Source organism: Cyanistes caeruleus, unplaced genomic scaffold (genome assembly GCF_971803275.1).
Source record: "Cyanistes caeruleus unplaced genomic scaffold, bCyaCae1.hap1.1 HAP1_SCAFFOLD_69, whole genome shotgun sequence".
In the NCBI taxonomy this organism is placed as follows: Eukaryota; Metazoa; Chordata; class Aves; order Passeriformes; family Paridae; genus Cyanistes; species Cyanistes caeruleus.
In genome coordinates, this window is record NW_028255886.1 from 2613275 (window position 1) to 2636175 (window position 22901).

General features: G+C 50.3%; 1 protein-coding gene and 1 pseudogene across 1 annotated transcript; both read left to right on the forward strand.

Moving 5' to 3' along the window:
• The first annotated feature begins 8487 nt into the window (after nt 1–8487).
• LOC147647049 (serine/threonine-protein kinase pim-1-like) lies at nt 8488–11010 on the forward strand (annotated as a pseudogene).
• Nucleotides 11011–11373: 363 nt separating this feature from the next.
• On the forward strand, nt 11374–15635 carry LOC147647050 (uncharacterized). The gene is made up of 4 exons (XM_086872642.1): nt 11374–11412; nt 13128–13725; nt 13769–14331; nt 15603–15635. Exons 1-4 carry the CDS (start codon nt 11374–11376, stop codon nt 15633–15635), a joined length of 1233 nt encoding a protein of 410 aa, XP_086728768.1.
• The last annotated feature ends 7266 nt before the right edge of the window (nt 15636–22901 follow it).

Sequence of the window (22901 nt, forward strand, 5' to 3'; positions counted from 1 at the left end):
CACAAAATTCCAGAAACATCCCAACAAACTCCTTAAATCTTCTAAAAATCCTACCAAATTCCAGAAACATCCCACAAAATCTCTTCCAATTTCCAAATAATTCCACAAACATCCCACAAAATTACAGAAAAATCTTCTCAAAACCCCACCAAATTCCACAAACATCCCACAAAATCTCTTCCAATTTCCACAAAATTCCACAAACATCCCACAAAATTCCAGAAAAATCTTCTCAAAACCCTACCGAATTCCAGAAACATCCTAACAAAATCTCTTCCAATTTCCACAAAATTCCACAAACATCCCAACAAACTCCCTAAATCTTCTCAAAACCCTACCAAATTCCAGAAATATCCCACAAAAATCTCCACAAATTTCCACACAATCTAAGAAAAATACATCAAAGTTCTTCAAGTCCCCTCAAAAATCTCACCAAATTCCAGAACATTCCACAACATACCAAAAAAATCGCACAACATTCCAGGAACCTCCGACAACATTCTAAACATTTTCTCAAAATACCAACAAATTCCAAAAACTTCCCACAAAATCTCCACAAATTTCCACACAATCTAAGAAAAATACATCAAAGTGCTTTGTGTCTCCTCAAAGTCCTTCAAAATTGAGGAAACGTCCCTCAAAATTCCACGAAATTCCAGAAAAATTTCACAGAATTCCACAAACCACCCGCAAAATTCCACAAGCAACCAAATAAACTCCCTAAATCTTCTCAAAACCCTACAAATTCCAGAAGTATCCCTCAAAATCTTTACAAATTTCCACACAATCTAAGAAAATTCCCTCAAAGTTCTTCATGTCTCCTCAAAGTACTTCAAAATTCCAGAATCATCCCACAAAACTCCACAGAAATTCCACAAAATTCCACAAGCAACCCACAAATTTCCACAAACACCACCCACAAAATTCTACACACCATGCAAAAAATTCCACAAACATCCCAACAAACTCGCTAAATCTTCTCAATACCCTACCAAATTCCAGAAACATCCCACAAAATCTTTACAAATTTCCCCACAATCTAAGAAAAATATCTCAAAGTGCTTCGTGTGTCCTCAAAGTCCTTCAAAATTCCGCAAGCATTCCACAAAATTCCGGAACCATTCCACAAGATTCCACAAACATCCCACAAAATTACACAAACCACCCACAAAATACCACAAATATCCCAACAAACTCGCTACATCTTCCAAAAGCCTACCAAATTACAGAAACATCCCACAAAATCTCCACAAATTTCCACACAATCTAGGAAAAATCCCTCAAAATTCTTCATGTCTCCGTAAAGTCCTTCAAAATTCCACAAACATTACACAAAATTCCAAAAACATCCCACAAAAATTCCAGCTACATCCCATAAAATTCCACAAACATCCCAAGAAACTCCCTAAATCTTCTCAAAACCCTACCAAATTCCAGAAACATCCCACAAAATCTCCACAAATTTCCACACAATCTAAGAAAAATACCTCAAAATTCTTCAAGTCTCACCAAAATCCCACAAATTTCTAGAAAATATTTCAACATTCCAAAAAAATCTTACAAATTTCCAAAAACATCTCACAAAATTCCCAAAATCTTCTCAAAACCCTACCAAATCACAGAAATATCCCACAAAATCTCCACAAATTTCCGCACAAAGAAAATCCTCTCCAAATTCTTCAAGTCTCTTCAAAATCTCACCAAATTCCAGAAAATTCCTCAACATTCAAAAAAAATCCACAAAATTCCAGAAAAACCCTATCAAATTACATAACTCTTCTCAAAACCCTACCAAATTCCAGAAATATTCCACACAATCTTTGCAAATTTAAACGCAATCTAAGAAAAATATTTCAAAATTCCTCAAGTCTCTTCAAAATCCCCAAAAATTCTAGGAAATTCTACAACAATCCAAAAAAATCCCACAAAATTCCACAAACATCCCACAAAATTTGTAAATCTTCTCAAAACCCACCCAAATTACAGAAACATCCCATAAAATCTCCACAAATTTCCACAAAATCTAAGAAAGATCCCTCAAAAATTTTCAAGTCTCCTCAATATCCCACAAAATTCCACAAAAATCCACAACATTCCAGAAATATCTCACAAAATTCCAGTAAAATCTGATGAAATTGTTAGCATTCAGGAACACACATAATCACAAATGATTATATGCAGGGGCTTTATTAAGGGATCTGAGTGTCAGGGGTACACATACCCAAATCTGACCCATCTTGGTTTTAAAGTCAACATGTTTTATACTCTAGCATTATTTAACTTACATATTAATTATTAACCTTACATTGTTCTATCATATGTATTGTTTTTACCCAAGCATGGATTTCTCCTGATCCCCCCAGCCCCCTAACATTGTTCTTCATGTTCTTTAAACAATAATTATATCCAATCATATCTAACAAGTGTATCATCATCATCTACTGATTACACAGGTGCAGTTTTGACCTGATTTTTATTAAGTACAAGGCCTAACATTTCCCAGGGCCAACTTTTCCAAGGCCTTTCCAAACCTAAATTCCTTTCTAAGTCCCCGAATTTTCTAACATTTTGAGACCTTTTACTATCACTTACAGGACTTGTGCTCCAGACTCCTCACCAGCCTTGTTGCCCTTCTCTGGACATGCTCCAGCCCATCCATGGCATTCCTAAATAAATTGGGGGCCCAGAACTGGACACAGCACTCAAGGTGCTACCCAACCAGTGCAGAGTAGAGGGGAGGAATCCCTGCCCTGCTCCTGCTGGCCACACTGTTCCTGATCCAGGCCAGGAGCCATTGGCCTTCTTGGCCACCTGGGCACACTGCTGGCTCATGCCCAGCCTGCTGTTCATCAGTGTCCCAGGTCCCTTTCTGCCTGGCTGCTGTCCAGCCACTCTGTCCCCAGCCTGTAGCACTGCAGGGGTTGTTGGGGCCAAAGTGCACGACCCGACACTTGGACTTGTTAAACCTCACCTTGTTGGGTTTGGGCCCTGGATCCAGCCTGTCCAGCTGCCTGTGCAGAGCCCTCCTACCCTGCAGCACATCAACACTCCCAGCCAACCTGCTGTCACCATAGTTCCATGGGGCCCTAGAGTGTCACAATGGTCTCTAGGATTCCATGAAGCCTCCCACCAATCCAGTTTTGGATCATACTGGGAGTGACTGGACTCATACTGGGAGTATCTGAGAATGACTGGGAACATACCATGCACATCATCCCCCATACTGGGGGTGACTGGGAGCAACTGGGAGCGTGCTGGGAGCCAACGGCATCATACTGGGACTGACTGGGTTGATCTAGTCAGAGGCAAATGGAATCATCCTGGGAGTGCTGCCATGTGACAGGATGATCCAAGGATCATACTGGAGCTTAGTGGGCTCATACTGGTGTTGAAAGGGAACAGCTGGGATCTCTGAACACCAAAGGTTTTTTTCCTGCCCACTGAAGAAGGAGCTTCCCAGTATCCATGTGTGAGGGGACCTTCACCTGAACCAGATGCTGTTAGGAGAAAAAGCTTCCTGTGCTGGAAAATCCCACACAAGAAGTTAATGCCAAGAGAGAGCATTTCACTTTCACAACTTCCCTCCTGGAGTCATAGTCCTTTTGGATCACACAGGAAGCAAGAGAACAGCACAAAATATAAGGCTGTGTCCAGTTTTTGGCTGGGTGAGCAAACAGAGGGAGTGCCAGGGTCCGCTGCCACAGACTCTCCTCTTGGGGAACAGAACCCCCCAAGGCTCCATTCCAAGTGCTGTGCACACCCTGCTGGCTACAAACAACCCCTTTTTTAAGAAGTTGTTGGCAGGAGCTTCCCCAAATAAATGGCATCTTAATGGCAATTTTCATTCAAAATCACCTCCGTTCCAATGAAAGAACAAAAGGCCCAGAGCAATCCCAAAGGCACACATGGTGCACCTGGGGAAATCCTCAACTTCAGGGCCCAGTGGGTTAAAAAATACCCATAAGAAGCCACAGAGTCCAGAGTGCAAACTGCAGCAAGCACTTGCTGGATCATTTTGGCTGTGCTGCACATGACTGCAGATTGTCTGTCCCCCTGCAAGGACAGAAGGACACCCATCAGGGGCTGGGCTGGCTGCTGAGAATTCTTCGGGCAGAACGATCCTCAGGCAATGAGCAGGTGCCCAGAGCCGCTCTGACACTGAGGCCTCTGTGCCCCACAGCAACGAGAACACCACAAGGACACGGCAACGTTCTTGTGACATCACAGCAGCAGCTCCCCCAAAAATTGCCTGCAAGGTTCTCCTGGGTCACCAAGGAGCACAAAGGATCCTCAGAGGGCACAACCTATTGCTCAAAGGATCCAAGAGGAACTCAGAAAATGCAGCAAATGAGGACACCCCACAGCCCAGCCTGAACACTGAGAATGAACAAAGATGTGACCAAACCAAAGGAAATACAACTTTTGGTCACTGATGTTTCTGACTAAAACCAGCAAGGCTTGTTCCATCTGGGATCTTTGTTCTAGAAACAAGCAACGTTCTCTGCTGTAACTGTACATGAAGCTGGAACTTGGGGGAAAGAAGGCTGAGAGTGCCAAGGCCTTGTGTGACTTCTTGGACATCTTGTGGCTGAGGGTGTCCAAGGCAATGGACTCTCAAGCGGGGTCCCTGCCCTCCCGACTAACAGCTGCCATCTCTCCTTCAGCCCCATGCGTGTCTCCAACAACCTCCATCCACACACTCCATCCACACATTCCATCACCAGCCACAGATCCTCATCGACGAGGTCACCCAGCATCCCTGAGGCCACAGCAGGGAGTGCTCCTGACATCTGGTACAGCACTGTGGCTTTCCTGGGATCCTTCTGGTGTCTGTTGCTGAGAGGAGTGGGGTGGATGGAACCAGGACAGGTCACAGATCAGCAGCCCCACTGCAAGCAGTGCTTTCTCCTGCTGTGTTAGGACCGTGGGGTGACTGATATTGGGACTCCTCTGGCTTTGGCTCCTGCAGACCACACAGCGGGTCAAACACTGGCCTGAGGGAAGGGGTCTCATGGAAACCCGGCACAGGCATTTCTCTTTGGAGAGGGGGTTCTGCAGGGAGAAGGGAGAACAAGAGACGTTCCTGTCTCCTGAGATTCCCCCTCCTCTTTCAGCAGCCATACCACAGTCCATCAATGCCAGAGTTCATAGGATCACTTCCATGCCAGGGAGCACAAGGCACTCAAAACTGAACCCTGCCAGAGCCCAGCCCTGCCTGCCCATTTGGAGGGTGTGGGGGAATGGAATTTCAGCAGGAGCTGACCCACAATGATACTTTGCCACTTGTGGGTTTCTCACAGCCTTAGAAGGAGTTTGAGATCTCTGTCCCCAACACCCGCTCACCCTTCAAGTGCACACACGTGCCTGGGGGCAATTCAGGGTCCCTGGAGTGGTGGCTGCTAATCTTGGAAACAGGAGCTGTTGTCTTTTCCAATGGCCTTAACTCCCTTCTAGCTATTAGAAAGTGGGTGAGTAAAGGAAATGACCCTGGAGGAAGGGGACCAGAACCTTGGAAAAAGATGAAACATCTTTTGTCTGAATTACAAATTAAATCCCTTTCATTTATTTCTTTAGTACTACTCTATTACTACAAACAAAAACATGTTTCTGAGCTGACTGTTGGTATTCGGGGCTTTATTTCTTGGTCTTGTTGTTGTTATTATTATGTTTTAGTGTTACTTTTCATTGTCAAGACTTTTAAATCTTAGACATAAATAACAAATGCTGGATGTCACACACTGGGAAAATTCCCTTGTTTTTCCCACCAGAATTAAACTGGACACTCAACTCCAAGTTGCCAGTGGATTCTAAAGACGGAAAATCCTGTTAATGCGGGGTTTGGTGTGGTTTGGAGCTGGGGAAGGGTCTCATCCCCTCCCAGAGGTGCCCCAAGCCCGCTCTGCTGCCACGTCTGCACTCGCGGCCCCTCACGGCGGCCCTGCCCTGGGGACATGGTGGGACCCCCTCCTGCCAGGGCTGAGGCTCCTCATGGCCCCTCACAGCCCCTCATTGCCCCACAGAACCTCTCATGGCCCCATAAAACCTCTCATGGCCTCTCATGGTCCCTCATGGCCTCTCAAAGCCCTTCATGGCCCCTCATTTTTCCTCACGGCCCCTCTCAGCTCCAGGCGCGGGGCTCCTCCCAAAGGAGAAGGGGTCGGGCCCTGCTCTTTCTCCTTTTATTTCGGTCCCTTCATAGCGACGAGTAAACAAAGGCTGAATGGAGCCTTTCCCCAGCGTTTCCCTCGGGGTTCATTGCAGGCTGAAGCTCTGTGCTGGCGCTGGCCCGAGCACCAACATCCCTGCATCCCCCAAGGCCTTTGCTGTCCCCCCGTGTCCATTCCCTGTCCCCGAGTCCCGCCCGGCTCTGGCAGCAGCAGCAGCCGCAGCGCAGCGGGCGCCGGCCCGGCCCGGCCGGGGCTCCCGGCCACGAGCAGCAGCAGCGCCGGCCCTTCCCACCTGCTCCTGCCTCGGCTTCCCAGGGCTTTTGCCAGGGCAATTCTGGACTACAGCAACAATCCCCCACAAACAGCCCTGATTCCTCAGGCCCGCCTCTGCTGCCCTCAGCCAGCCCTCAGAGGAAGAAAGGATCGGGTTCCAGCGCTGTTTTCAGCACTGTTTTACTCACCCTGAGGTGACAGCAGGAGGCTGTTGGTGCCTTGGCCTTGGCAATTGTGGATCCCAGCTGATCTTGCCCCTCTTCTGCTTGCCACTTGAATTTTAGCAGTACAGCTGCAATTGCCTCTTTCAATCAGTGCTACCCACTGTGCTTTTCTGACAGGGAACTCGGACTGCTTGTTAAAAAGGCCTCATGAGTAGTAGATCTCCAAATGCTCCCAACTCCCTGAGCACAAAATCAAAGAGAATTAAAGCCACACAGGTCACATTTGCAGTGCTCAAACACAGCCCTGCTGCTGCTGCTGCTGCTGAAATAGAATCAACTGACAGAGGCCATCACAGAAATTGCCTTTACAGTGGCAAATAAAATGAAAAAATCGACTAGGAGAAAAAAACCCCAGAACTCCCCAACTCACTTCACTGTTTCTACCGAGCAGCAGAAGAAAAAGGAACAGGGCACCTTTCAGGCAGTTCCACAAGCTCAGGGTTCTCATTTCATGGGGAATCTGAGATGCAATTGGCCTTTTTAAAAGGATAAAACAAAGGGAATGAATTGGAAATTATTAGGAAAAAATGTACCTTCTTATATACAAAGTTCACCAAGTCATTCCCTGCATTTCTCCTTTTCACATTCTTTCTGTCATCCAGAGAGGTCCAGCTTATCATGTTCTGATGCTTATCATCAACTGATTGTGCTCTTGATTTCTCCCAGTGCAAGAGATGGAGAATCATCTAAACTGAACACAGAAACAAAGTCTCTCTGTCAGCCCATCTTCATGTTCCAGATCACTTTCAAGATGTCCATGGGGGATTTGGAATGATCAGCTCTCCACTTCTGGCTGCACACCCTGGAGATTCTTTCTCCACATTCAGCCAGGCTTGTATTCCCTAACAATTCCTGGTACCTCATCATGTTTTCTTTGGGTAGAAGAGTAACAGTGGAAACCTTACCAATGGCACAACTCCCCTGTCCACAAGGAAAAGAAAGAACAAGTTTCAAGTGCTTCAAATATTTGTTCTGCTTTGCTGCAAGAGTTGTGCTGCAGTCACTTACAGTGTGGGAAGCCAAGAGAAGCTGCAGCTGGGGGCACATCTTGTGATAGGAGCTGCGCCTTGTTGTCCAAAACAGGTTTTTGGAAAGAACAGACGGGACTGTGGACAAGATTCTGGGAAAATTGAAACAACTTTCTTATGAAATGAAAATCAAATCAAAAGAAACAACCAATATGTTTTTCTCTATTTTTCTCTATTTATTTTTATGTTCCCCTTTTCCATCTTGCACTTTCTCCATCCCATTCATTCCAAATGGATCTCACCTCTAAGATCTGAGACTTGGCAAGTTTTAGACACTGTAAAATACCATGAGCTATACCCAGTTTGCCTTGCCCTGTTTTCCTTGGAAAGCAATGCTGGAGACACAAGTGCAGTGCTTGGGTCGGGTACAAATTCTGCATTCAGGGAATGTGCTCAGATGGTGTTGGACCCTCAGCAGGGACAAGGCACAGCAGCAGCCAAGGGCATTCCTGTGCCCCTGTGCAGGAGTCAAGACTCTGGCTCTTGGCTCAACACGGCAAAGTTCCCGTGTTTGGCAAGGCTCAGGGGCTGCCCGGGGAGTGCGGGGCTCGGGCCGGGGCCGAGCGGGCAACGGACAAACGGACACGGGGACAAACGGTCCCGGTGCTTCAGTTGCAGCGGCGGCAGCAGCGGCAGCAGCAGCGGCAGCAGCAGCAGTGGAAGCAGCGAAAGCATCAAATTTATCACTTTTCTGTCTCTCCTCTCCCTTTCCCACGGACCCACATTCCCTCCGGGTCTCCCTTTTCCTGCGTCCCCCCCTCTTCCAGGTTCCCTCTCCCCGTACCCGCCCGGGCCATGCCCCCGGCCCGCCCCCGGACCCGCCCACGGGCCCAGGCGGGGTTGCCCCGGCCCCGGCCGCGGCCGTCCCGCCGTGGTCTCGCCTCCGCCGGGCTCTGGCTGTGCTGGCGCTGGCGCTGCTGGGCGGGCATCATTGCCTGGGGCTGGGGCGGAATCGCTGCCCTTTGGCTCCGCCTTGCCCGATCCCGGCCCCGGCCCCGACGCAGGCTCCGGTCCCGACCCCAGCTCCGGTCCCGACCCCAGCCCTGCCCCCGGCCCCGGCCCCGGCCCCGGCTCCTCCCGGGGCCCGCGGAGGACACAGGCGGCGCGGCCGCTGCCGCCGCCTCCGCTGCGGCTCCCCCGGCCCGAGCTCCGCCGCTCAGCAGCGCGGCCGCTGGCCCCGAGCCGCCGCTGCCGCGTTCCAATGAGGGAACGCCTGCGGATGCCCGGCCCGGGGAGCTCGGGGAGCGCTCGGGGGCCGTTCCTGTCCCCGGGCCGAGCGCTGATGGCCGCGACTCGCCCCCAGGGAAGGCGCAGGAGGCCCTGCAGCAGCGCTACGAGCTGGGCCCGCTGCTGGGGCGCGGCGGCTTCGGCAGCGTCTTCGCGGCCACGCGACTCTCGGACGGCGCCCCGGTGAGCGGTGGGCAGAGGAGGAGGAGGAGGAGGGGGCGGAGGAGATGGCGGGGGCGCGGCGGGGCGGGCAGCGAGCTCAACCCTCTGCTGCTCCTTACTCGCAGGTGGCCATCAAATGTGTGCCGCGGGATCGCGTCCGGCTCTGGGGCGAGCTGGTGAGTGTGCGGGGCCAGCAGCAGAAGCCGGGGCGTGCCGGGCAGGGATGAGCCGGGGCCAGGCGGGGTGGGAGCCGCCGAGAGCCCTGCGGGGAGAGCGGGCGCGGGGTGAGCGAGGTGTGCAGAGCATCCCGGGCTGGCTGAGGGGTCCCAGAGCCCTGGCCCGGCCTCAGCCCCACTGACAGCACCGTGCTCCTCCCGCAGCCCGACGGCACCCGTGCTCCCCTGGAGATTGTGCTGCTGGACAGGGTGTCCTCTGGCTGTGCTGCAGTCATTCAGCTGCTGGAGTGGCTTGAGCTCCCCGACAGCTTCGTGTTAGTGTTGGAGCGTCCACAGCGGTGCCAGGACCTCTCGCATTTGCTGGCGGAGCGGAGGTTCCTGCCAGAGGAGGAGGCGCGGGGGCTCTTTCGCCAGGTGCTGGAGGCCGTGCAGCACTGCAGCAGCTGCGGGGTCCTGCACAGGGACATAAAACCGGAGAACATCCTGCTCGACCTGGCCACTGGGCAGCTGAAATTGATCGACTTTGGCTGTGGCGCCTTCCTGCAAGACACAGCCTACACCCAGTTTGCAGGTGAGCCCTCGCAGGGGATGCTCCTGGCCATGTCATGGCCCAGCCTGGCTGTGGCACCGGGGATTCCCCGTGGTGCTGCCAGGATGGGATCAATGCTTGAGGCAAATTCATTTGGATGGGGGTGTGAGGGGGACCAGCTCCCAGCCCTGCCAAGAGCCTTCAGCACCCACTGTGCCCTGGGCTGGGGCTGGGACAGCCAGCCTGACAAAAACCCCCATGGGGGTAGCAGAGGGCGGGGGTCTGACCCCATGCCCCAGAGAGTTTAGTGAGTCAGCGAGGAAGGGCTTGAACTCCTCTGCTCCCCACGTTTGCCTTGGCCTATTAACAATGTTTTGGAGGCCATGCAGGCAGGGAGGAGAGTGTGTTTTCTCTACCACGGGGTGTGTTTTTATTTGGTTGCCATGGTTGGGCCTCCCCAGTGCTTCTGCTGCCCTCTTCCAGCCGCAGTGGCTTCTTTTCCAACCCTGGGTTTGTAGCCAAGTGCCAGGTGCTGGCAAGAGGGCAGTGGGTCACCCCGTGTGCCACTGGGGCAGCCCCCACATGCCCAGGGATGCTGGGGCCAGGCTCTGGGAGCAGCAGCATCCCCCTGATGAGCTCCATCTGTGTTCCACAGGAACCCTGTCCTACAGCCCACCAGAGTGGATCCACCAGCAATGCTACCATGGCCAGGCAGCAACAATCTGGTCCCTGGGCCTCCTGCTCTACCAGCTGGTCGTAGGGAAGCACCCATTCATGAGGGGCCAGCAGATCATCTGGGGGCGGATCTTGTTCCCACGACGGCTCTCCCAAGGTGAATCCTCATCTCTGGGCACAGGGGGAACACCAGGCTTGGGAGACAGCTGTGGGCTCATGAGCATCCTGCTCTGGCAGCTGCTGAGGAGGTGGCACATGTCCTGCTCTCCTGCAGACAGGGAATCCATGGGGAAGTTGAGGCCCAGCTCTGGGCACACCCAGCATGGCCTGGGCACTGGAAGGGGGCGGCAACTTCTCCAACTGACTGGTGATTCCTGGTTTCTCTCTTCAGAATGCCAAGATATTATTAAGAGGTGTTTGTCCATGCAACCCTCGGACAGGCCATCCTTAGAAGACCTTTTCCGCGATCCTTGGATGCAGGCTGTTCATCTGCCCTAGGAGATGGGAGAGATCCACATGCACAGTTGGATCCAGGGGCCTGGCAGGTAACAGCTCCACACATTTCTTGGCAATCAGTGGCAAAGCAAACCAGGCTGTTTTTGTCATGCCTGTAGCTCTGAGCAGGGGTCATCAGAAGGGAACACACAGCTCTTGGGCTGGAGCTGAGCTGGACACCTGGTGTGGCAAGCACTGGTGGCCACCATTCCCCCTGCTTTTGCTTGTCTGCTTCACTGATGGCTGGGACCCTGGGCAGAGCACTGACAGCCTGGTCTGGCCCCTAGGCAAGGAGAAGGAGCCCCTGGAGAAGCTGTTACCCGCTGGGGCTGCTGCTGGAGACACCAAGGGCAACCTCAAGGATGGCAATCTCTTCCTCCAGCTGGCCAGCTGAAGATGATGGATTTCAATTCTGGCATGTCTTCTTCAAAGACTCGCTCCACGCCCAATTTGCAGGTGAGTCCACAGCCAGGGGATGCTCCCTGATCTGGGCATGGCACAGCCTGGCCAGGCACCAAAGGTTCCCCCCTTGGCTGGGGTGGATGCAAGCAATTCTTCAGTTGGCTGCCAAGCTGCTTTTTGTCTCTGGACAGCTGCTGAGGGGCTGGGTCTGCCGTGGCTGGCTGCAGGCTGGGCACATGGCCTGCCCTCCTGCTCTGCTCCCAAAGGCAGCAGTGATGGGCAGCTTTGGGCCCAGCTCTGAGCACGGCCAGCATGGCCTGGGCACCGCGGGTGGCTGGGACAAGGGGACAGGAGCCTTCAGCTGACGGGCGGTTTCTGGTTTCTCTCCTTGCAGCCGGGCTCTGCGGATGCTGAGGCTGCTCTGGGCTCTGCCAGGGCTCTGCTGGGCTCAGCCCCAGGCACAGCTGGGCTCACCCTGCCCTCCCATTGCTCTGACAGCTTTGCATCACACGAGCCCGTTCCCAGCACACCGCCTGAGCTTTCTACTTTTGCAGGTGAGTGAGACTCTCCTGCAGGCCAAGAGATTGCAGTTAGGGACACACATATAATTGGCAAGGACCCAAACTCTCCACAGTCCCAGCTGAATGCCTGCATCTGCACAGGATGTTTTCTGTGTCCCACTCTTCCTTTCTTTTTGGCTGCAATTGTGCAATTGCACTTTCTTCCTCCTCTAGAAGTGCCACTGCTGTGTTCCTGAGGCAGTTCAGTCTGGAGCTGATGGATGAAGAATCGCCCCTCTGCACTTCCAAACCAGAGCAAAAAGCTGTAAGTGGGACTTTGCATCTTTAAGAAACCCCTGAATGTTTGAAAGGGAATGTGCAGCTCATTCACAGGGTGAGAAGGAAGGGCACCTTCTAAAGGATTTGGGGTTTGACAGAGTTTAGATTCCCAGTGCTGCTTGGAGCTGGCAAGGCGCAAAGCACTTTCTTCTTGCTTCACTCCAATTTCACCACAATTTCAAATAACAATATTGGAATCAAACCCCACAAACTTTTTCAAAAAGGTTTCTGAGGTCGGTAAGATGCATCATGCCATCAGCACATCTGCAAAGTAAATAACTGTGTTTTATGTTTCAAAAGACCAATTACACCTTAATTCAAAGTTAGAGAAGATTTTTCACTGTACGCTTGGGTTCTGTTTTTATCTTTCACATTTTATAGAAGTTTTTTTTCTTTTATTTTTCCGCATTTTTCCCCTTAAAACAGAAATCATGCTATGAAAAAGAAGTGTCCTTTGCTCCTGGTTCCTGTGTGGAGCAGCTCCCTTCCTGCTGGCTGAGCTGCTCAGGCAGAGCCCGGCAGCTCCTGGCCCTGCAGGGCTGAGGCTTTTCCCCGTTGCTGGGCACAGACTGATGGAGCAGCACTGCTGAACACAGGGACACGCAGAGGGAGCAGAGCAGCTGCCTTTGCCCACCTGAAGCTCCAAGGCCAAACTCTGAGCAGGCACGGCTGGAAGAGACTCGCAGGCTCCCTGTTGGCTCTGCTGCCCCACTTGTGCCCGGCCCAGCTCTGTGTGAGGCACAGGGAGAAGAAGGGGCAGCTCCCTCCCAGCCCCAGCCCAGGGACCCCTCCAGCCCTGGGCCTTGGGGCACTGTCAGCACCTGCTGCTCCAGCCACGGCTTGTGCTGGCACTGACAGCAACAACCAAACTGGGGCTGGTCCCGAGGGAGCAGCAGCAGTGCCTCGATCTGATCCCTCAGTGTGGGGCAGTGCTGGAAATATGATTGTAGCAGCAGCACCACCACCAGCAGCAGCACCAGCAGCACCAGCAGCACCAGCGCCAGCAGCACCAGCAGTAGCATCAGCAGCAGCACCAGCAGCAGCAGCAGCAGCAGCAGCAGCAGCAGCAGTACCAGCACCACCACCAGCACCAGCTTCACCAGCAGCGCCAGCAGCAGCACCACCAGCAGCACGATCAGCAGCAGCACGAGCAGCAGCACCAGGGGCAGGATCAGCACCAGCAGCAGCACCAGCAGAACCAGCTCCAGAAGCACCAACAGCAGCAGCAGCACCAAAAGCAGCACCAGCAGCAGCACGACCAGCAGCCGAAGCAGCAGCAGCAGGACCAGCAGCACCAGCAGCACCAACACCAACAGCACCAGCAGTGCCAGCAGTACCAGCACCAGCAGCACTAGCAGCAGCACCAGCAGCAGCAGCACCAGCAGCACCAGCAGTACCAGCAGAACCAGCAGCGGTAGCAGCACCAGGGACAGGACCAGCACTAGCTTCACCAGCAGTGCCAGCAGCAGCACCACCACCAGCACGAGCAGCACCAGCAGCAGCAGCACCAGCACCAGCAGCACCACCAGTGCCAGCAGCACCAGAAGCACCACCACCAGCAGCACCACCAGCACCAGCAGTAGTACCAGGGGCAAGATCAGCACCAGCAGCACCAGCACCACCAGCAGCACCACCAGCAGCAGCAACAGCAGCAGCAACAGCAGCAGTACCAGTAGTGCCAGCAGCACCAGCGGCAGTGCCAGCAGCAGCACCAGCAGCACCTGCACCAGTACCAGCAGCAGCAGCAGCACCACCAGCACCAGCAGCAGCACCAGCAGAAGCACCAGCAGCACCAGCATCACCAGCAGCAGCAGCAGCATCACCTGCAGCACCAGGACCAGCAACACCAGCAGTACCAGCAAAACCAGCAGCAGCACTACCACCAGTGCCAGCAGCAGCACCACCAGCACCAGCAGTAGCACCAGGGGCAGGATCAGCACCAGCAGCACCAGCAGCAGCACCAGCCATAGCATCAGCAGCAGCACCAGGGGCTGGACCAGCACCAGCAGCAGCAGCACCAGAAGAAGCAGCATCAGCAGCAGCATCAGTGGCAGCAGCAACAACAGCAGCAACAATAGCAGCAACAGCAGCAGCACCAGCAGCAGCAGCACCAGCACCAGCAACAGCAGCACGAGCACTGCCAGCACCAGCAGCACCAGCAGCAGCACCAGGGGATGGACCAGCACCAGCAGCACCAGCAGCAACATCAGTGGCAGCACCAGCAGTGCCAGCACCAGCAGCAGCAGCAGCACCAGCACCAGCAGCACCAGCAACAGCAGCACGAGCACTGCCAGCACCAGCAGCACCAGCAGCAGCACCAGGGGCTGGACCAGCACCAGCAGCACCAGCAGCAGCACCAGCAGAAGCACCAGCAGCACTAGCATCACCAGCACAGAAGCAGCAGCAGCAGCAGCAGCATTTGCAGCACCAGCATCACCACCAGCAGCATCAGTGGCAGTACCAGCACCAGCAGCACCAGCAGCACCAGCAGAACCAGCAGCAGCACTGCCACCAGTGCAAGCAGCAGCAGCACCAGCACCAGCACCTGCACCAGTACCAGCAGCAGCATCACCAGCACCAGCAGCACCAGCAGTATCACCAGGGGCAGGATCAGCAGCAGCAGCAGCAGCAGCAGCAGCAGCAGCACCAGCACCAGCACTAGCACCAGCACCAGCAGCACCAGCACAGCAGCAGCAGCACCACCACCTGCAGCACCAGCATCACCACCAACAGCATCAGTGGCAGCACCAGAACCAGCAGGACCAGCAGCACCACCACCAGCACCTGCACCACCAGCAGCAGCAGCAGCACCAGCACCAGCAGCAGCACCAGCACCACCAGCACCAGCACCACCAGCACCAGCAGCACCAGCACCAGCAGTGCCAGCACCCGCAGCAGTACCAACACCAGCACATGGAGCTGACTTTCAGTGCAGCCTCTGCCATGCTTCCCTCCCTGTGCAGCGCTGTCACAGCAGCCTGAGGCACCTGGGAGCCCTCAGTGCCAGCAGGTACTTGAGATGGCAGCCCTGGGCTCCTGCATGTTACGCCAGGAACAGAGCTGGGGACTCCCTCTCCATGTGGAGCTTCCAGATGGAAAAGGCTGCTGTGACCAGGCAGCTCCAAGGGCACAGAAAGGAGGGGCTCAACCCCTTGATCTGTGCCAGTCCCACAGTCCTGGGCAGCAGCCACCGAGCCCTGGGGGAGCAGAGGGCACAGCAAGAGGGACAAAAGCAGTCAAGGTCAGAGACTGGGAAGAGCCAGACCTGGGAGCAGGAACAGCTGCTTCATTGAACTCCTGGAGGAAGCTCTTGGCTGGTTCAAAACCCTGAAAGGTGTGAAGGGCAGAGAAGAGGCCACACCAAACAATGCTCCTGTTTTCACACCTCCCCTCTCTGTGTCCCAGAAGGAATTGGATGAACTGTATTCTTCTCTCTGAGTCGTCTCGTTCAGTGTGAGCAGCTCAGCACCAGGAGCTGAAGGAGCTGAAGCCTCAGGCCACAAGAGCTGAGTAAGAGGGGGCTTTTGGGCCAAAGTAATGCTGCTAAGTAATGGACCTAGCTGAATGCAGCAGATAGAATCCTGCAATTATAGAATCCATTTTGCTGGAAAAGGCCTCTGAGCTCATCCAGTCCAGCCAGTCACGCAGCAGTGTCAAGCCCAGCACTAAACCTCGTCCCTGAAGTGCCAAGGTCTGAACAACAGGCCCTGAGTGAGGCCTGAACAACAGGCCCTGAGCCAAAGGTGACCTCTGGATGAACCTTCCAACCAGAGGTTATCTGTCTGTCTGCTCATTACTGAAATATGCATGGTCATTAGCACTGTGATAGATGGATCCACTCATCAATGAAACATGGATTGACCTTTCTGTGTTTAGAAGCCAGACAAGGCCATTCAATCGGACATCTGGCCTTGTTTGGGGTGTATGGACAGAGTCAACTCCCTTGGTTCCTCCTTGAGGCCTGGCCAGGCTTTGGTAGGGACGCAAGAGGAGGATGAAACCAGATGTTCCCACAGCAGAAGTGCTGTCAGTTTGTTCATTCAGCACTATCAAAGCTGGGCCCTCTCTCACAGCCGGGGTTGAGCCTCACCTGTGGCTGGAGGCACCTGCAGGATTTCCCAGTGTCCAGGAGTGGCTCTCCAGTCCTTGGCTGTGACAGCATCCCCAGCTGATGGGTGGATCTGGGGATGGCAAAGTCTGAGGGGAACTGGATCTTTGTTAATGCCTGCAGGCAATCTTTGGCAGTGATGATTGGGTGCATTGCTGAGCTGCTCCTTTTGTGATCCTTTGCTGCTTGGAGCTGCAGTAAGTGACACTGATTCCTTTAGGTGGTGTTGGTGCCTTTGGTGCTGACCCTGCCCACTGGTGAAACAAAATTGGCAAAGTCTGGCCAGATCACAACAAAATATCACTTTTTAAATGTAAATGTAAGGAATCAGTCCCATCTGAAATTCCCAGAAGGGAAGCCCTCCCCAGAGTTCACTGGTTCTGGAGTGGGGCTGAGGTGGGAGCACCGTGCGAGCAGTGGGGCAGTCGGTTAAAAGAGGCTGAACCGCAGGATGTCTTAAAATGCATCCAAACATTGCATATGGAAAAAGGAAAAGAACTTGTGGGTTTGGAAAGACAAGGATGGATTTTCTTAACAGCACCAACAGAAGGAACAGTTGTTTTTTGGAATGCTCCCACATGAAGGTACAGAAAAAGGTTTTAGTCTTGAGCTCAGGTTTGTTTGTGCAAGTAACATAATAACAATAACAATAACAACACAATAATATATATTTATATATATAACCAAAACTCAATAATGTGAAATAATGCTGAAAATACCAATTTGTGAGCTTTGGCTGCTCACTGTAACACTAAATACCCTACAAAAAAGAACTGGCAAAGACCCAAATGTCAATGATAAACTTTGTGAATTTTATACAAGGAATAAAGGAGGAACGGATAAAACTGGCTGTTTTTATAGGGTTTGTTGATACTATGATGCAGAATGCTTTGTCTGTTCCTGTGAAAAACACACTGATTAAGACTGCTGGGTTTTTCATGTACCAGACTCTCTACAAGCTGCAGGATTGGTTGAACAGGTGAAGGAGTTGTTAAAAGAGCAGTTGATAAAATGAGGAGATGGGAACCTGTCCTGGTGGAGAACCCATCTCCCAGATGTGTTCCATGCCCTTAACAATGGGCCCACTGGGGAAATGGAAACCCGTGGGTGTGCAGGGCTGCACCCAATTTGCAAACACAACCATGGACAGTGAGACTTGGACTGCCTGGGAAATGGTTCTGGGTGTGATGGCCCCTGACAGGGCCACCCCAGAGGCTGCAGGGCTGGACCTTCATGCACTGGAATTAATTAGGAAAAAGCCAAAGCAAATGAAAGTTAACAATACAAGAATAGGAATTCAGATTCCTCCAGGACGTTTTGGTTTGGTAACTGCTCACTTGAGCTTGGCCTTGCAAAGTGTTGATGTCATGGGAGGAGGAATTGATGCAGATTATGAAGGAGAAATTAAAGAAATTCTGTTAAAAATGAATGAACAAGATTGGATTATTCAACCCCATGACAGGTTATCACAAATATTGATATTGCATTTTAAAAAGGATTGTGAAAGAAGGAGATCCACCTCCAATCAGCACTGTTTGTGGAGATAAAAGGTTTGGATGCAGCAGTCCTAATAATTGGTCCAGAGTGTGGGTCCAGAGGCCAAATGGCCCTCCAGAGGCAGCTGAAGGAACAGCTCTGGGGAAAGACAACACTGTTTGAATCCTGAAACCCGAGCATGAAGAATGGGAATATGTCCCTGCAGCCAAGTGTTCTCTGCCAGAAAAAGTCAATATTGTTTTACAGATGCTGCCAGAGCAAATCTCCCTGTTTGGCCCAACGACCCCTTTGGAAAATGCTCTGATCCACGGGGCTCCATGTGAAGGCTGATGTGACACTGAGGGACTTGCACACCAATTCCAGCCAGGAGCTGGAAACTGGGATCCTCTCCCCTTCGGCTGGAGAAGTGCCAGGTCCCAGTCCCTGACGGGCACCCAGGCTCCTGGCTGGAATTGGTGTGCAAGTCCCTCAGTGTCACATCAGCCTTCACATGGAGCCCCGTGGATCAGAGCATTTTCCAAAGGGGTCGTTGGGCCAAACAGGGAGATTTACTCTGGCAGCATCTCTAAAACAATATCCCATAACATCAGCTTGTTGTGGCAGAGAACACTTGGCTGCAGGGACATATTCCCATTGTTCCTGCCCAGGTCTCAGGATTCAAACACTGTTGTCTTTCCCCAGAGCTGTTCCTTCAGCTGCCTCTGGAGGGCCATTTGGCCTCTGGACCAATTATTAGGACTGGTGCATCCAAACTCTTGATCTCCATGAACAGAGGTGATTGGAGGTGGATCTCCTTCTTTCACAATTGTTTTTAAAACTGCAGTATTAATAACTGTAATACCCTGCCATGGGGTTGGAAAACAAAATCTTGTTCATTATTGTTTAACAGACTTACATCAATTTTTCCTTGATAATCTGCATCAATTCCTCCTCCCATGACATCAACACTTTGCAAGGCCAAGCTCAAGTGAGCAGTTACCAAACCAAAGCATCCTGGAGGAATCTGAATTCCTATTCTTATATTGTTAACTCTCATTTGCTTTGGCTTTTTCCTAATTAATTCCAGTGCATGAAGGTCCAGCCCTGCAGCCTCTGGGGTGGCCCTGTCAGGGGCCATCACACCCAGAACCATTTCCCAGGCAATCCAAGTCTCACTGTCCATGGTTGTGTTTGCAAATTGGGTGCAGCCCTGCACACCCACGGGTTTCCATTTCCCCAGTGGGCCCATTGTTAAGGGCATGGAACACATCTGGGAGATGGGTTCTCCACCAGGACAGGTTCCCATCTCCTCATTTTATCAACTGCTCTTTTAACAACTCCTTCACCTGTTCAACCAATCCTGCAGCTTGTAGAGAGTCTGGTACATGAAAAACCCAGCAGTCTTAATCAGTGTGTTTTTCACAGGAACAGACAAAGCATTCTGCATCATAGTATCACCAAACCCTATAGAAACAGCCAATTTCACCCCTTCCTCCTTTATTCCATGTATACAATTCACAAAAGTTTACCACTGACATTTGGGTCTTAGCCAGTCCTTTTTTGTAGGGTGCTTAGTGTTACAGTGAGCAGCCAAAGCTCACAAATCAGTACTGTCAACATTATTTCAAATTATCAATTTTTATTTATGTATATAAATATATATTATTGTGTTATATTATTATCATCATTATCATCATTATCATTATCATTATCATCATTATTATAATCATTATCATCATTGTTCTTGTTGTTGTTGTTTCACTTGCACAAACAAATCTGAGCTCAAGACTATAACCTTCTTCTGTCACTCCACATAGGAGTGTTCCAAAAACAATTGTTCCTTCTGTTGGTGCTTTTTCCTATTTGCTGTTAACAAAACCCATCCTACTCTTCCCAAACCCCCAAATTCTTTTCCTTTTTCCACATGCAATTTTTGGATTCATTTTAAGGCTGATTTACTAAAACATGGATATGATCTGGTATCAATATCCAACTGAGACAGACAAAGACTCTTTAACTGTTTTAGGATTAAAAAGTGTATGTTTATTCACAGCACTGGGCTGATGTGTCAGGTCACCCCTTAATACACACGGCCCCAAGCACAGGTGAATACAGGCTTTTTATTTACAGAAATATTGAATACAAATACATATTCATGACCCAGTTCCCACCAACTTTTCACTTCCTATGCTACTTAGGAAAAAAAGCAGTTAAGCATGATCCTTGAAATGGGTCGGTGGTCTTTTTCTGAGGAGGGGTCACAGAAGGGAGGAAGGGGTATGGCTCTTCCTCGTTCTGCCCTTTCAACCTTTTCAATGCAAAGTGACAAATGGACCCTTGGCTGGGCTCCTTGTTTCATATCTTCAATGAGTTTCTGATTTGCAACTGTCTTATGTTCTTGAAGTTCTTTACCAGATACTTTATTTCTCACTCTAAGCCCAACTGAACAAGCATAAAGTTGACAATTAGTTATTAGCCAATGCTTAACCTCTATTTTAGCAAGGCCTCTTGTGGATGCTAACTGAAACAGAGAGCACGGTGCCTGTGGAAATTGCAGGCCACATAGCTTTCTCAGTCTTGCCTGAGAAAGTGGCCTAGGAAATCATGAGGAGGAATTAAAACAATCCTCAGAGACAGAAAACAGCCTTGCAGGTGCTGTTTGTCTGTTCCTTGTTTTCTTGCAAGAGAAGGTCGAGGGGTGGTGTACCCCACTGACCAATGATAGTGATGTGTTAGTTTACTAACCAATAAGAGTTTCTTTTCTGTACTTTTCACGTATCGGTCTATAAAAAAGACCTGAGGTAATAAACCAGAGAGAAATTCTCCTGATCGACTCCCAAGAGAGTCTGTGTCGTTCTTCTCGCTATTCCTGATAGAGCGACATCCTCTCTATCTACCTTTAATTTTAGCAAGGCCCATCTATTGATTTTAATTAGAGTTAGCAAGGCTTCTTTTTAATTAAGGCCTCACCTTCTCTAGAATCTTAAATTCTTCAAAGTTTGTGTCTCACCATGCCCCTCTGCTTTTTGTGTGTTTTGTTGTAAAAAGGCAGAATTGGCAGGATTCAGTTCTGAGGCCGATTCTGCAGCTGCTGCCTTGTGGGGCTGGTGCTGTCCCTATGCAGGCCCAGGTATTTCTCATGCAGCTTCCTCTGTGGGGGCTGTAGGAAAACTTTAGGGGAAAGTATTTTATTATCTTTCCTTGGTTAATTTTTTAGTCACCTCCCTACGCCTAAGATGGACTTGATGCGAAAAATTGGGACAGGGAGCAATTGGTTACTAAAACAAAAAATGTGATTGGCTTTAGGCAGTGGCATTGCTTGCCACTGAACTGGATCATGTTTAAAAGGAAAATGACTGGAACAAAAGGAAGGAAAATGGTACAACAACATTTGACATGGACAGTCCTCCCACAGGGATATCCAGCGTCACTGGTTTTGTTTGGGCAAGCTTTGCAGAAAATATTAAGAGAGTTTACTCCAGCCTCAGGAGTTAGGATGTTGCAGGATGTGGATGATTTGCTTTTGTCAGGGGGACAAAAGGTGGTTGAAGAGGCTACTGTAAAGCTGCTTAATTTTCTTGCTAAAAAGACTTAAGGTGTCTGAAAAGGAGGCCAGTTGGTAGGAAAAAAAATAATAATAAAAAGGTCATATATAGAGCTGTCCTGGGGTGACTTTATGATCCTGGTATCCCCAATCGTCTGGTTTATGTTATATATTAAGTTGTGCACCTTTAAGCCTGGCTCTGAGAGCGAAGGGGGCGGAAGAAGAAGTGCGCAATTTGTGTTGAAAGAAAACATCACTCCCCCACATCCCGCTCCTGGACTGTGGTGTCTGCAGCACGGACACACTGCAGGACACAGCTTCTCTCTGGCTTTTAGTTAGTTTTAGCTAGCTGAGGCAGAGGAGTTCCCTGGACCTTTGTTTTTTCCCTTTTTACCTGCATCTGTGCAAGCCTGCTCTGGACCGAACACGCAGCCAAACCCCGGGAGCTCACGCCTGTGGCCCACCGGGGCCTGGGCCTCGGCAATTTCCAGCGCCGAAAGGACTGATAAGAACCTGAGCGAGCCGAGCTACAGCACATGAAAAGGACTTTTCTTCCTAGATTTGCCATCCCATTCAACAGCAAGAGGTTTTCTTATTTAATATTATTCAATTTCTGTTAAATAAACAGCTTTTTCCACTTCTCTCCAAGGAAATTTTTTTTCCTTTCCCGGAACAGTTGGGGGGGGAGGGGTCATTTCCCTGGGGAAACCCCCACTTGGAGTTTTCCTCCTAAATTGGCCTTAAAGAAGGACAAAAGGCCAACAAAACTCCACAAAAATGCCACAAAATTCCTTAAATCTTCTCAAAACCCTACCAAATTCCAAAAAATCCCACAAAATCTCCTCCAATTTCCACACAATTGCAGAAAAATACCACAAGATTGAAGAAAAATCCCACAAAATACCCTAAATCTTTCCAAAACGCTATGAAATTCCAGAAACATCCCAAAAAATTCTTTACAAATTTCCACAAAATCTCAGAAAAATCCCTCAAAATTCTTCAAGTCTCCTCAAAATGCCACAAAATGCCACAAAAACCCCACCAAATTCCAGAAACATCCCACAAAATCTCCTCCAATTTCCAGAAAATCTAAGAAAAATCTCTCAAAATCCTTCAAGTCTCCCTAAAATCCCACAAAATGCCAAAACATTCCACAACATGCCAAAAAAATTCCACAAAATTCAGGAAATGTCACACAAAATTCAAGGAAAATCCCACAAAATTCCAGAAATATCCCACTAAATTCCTGAAAAATCCAACATAATTCCCTAAATCTTCTCAAAACGCTACCAAATTCCAGAAACATCCCACAAAATTTTCTCCAATTTTCTACAAAATTCCAGAAAAAGCCTAGAAGATTCCACAAACATCCCACAAAAATCCACAAACATCCCACAAAATTCCAAAACATTTCCTCAAAATCCCACACAATTCCAGAAAAATCCTAACAAATTCAATAAAAATTCCACAAAATTCCATAAATCGTCAGGAAACCCTACCAAATTCCAGAAACATTTCACTAAATCTCCACAAATTTCTGAAAAAATCCTGAAAAATTTCACAAGATTACAGAAAA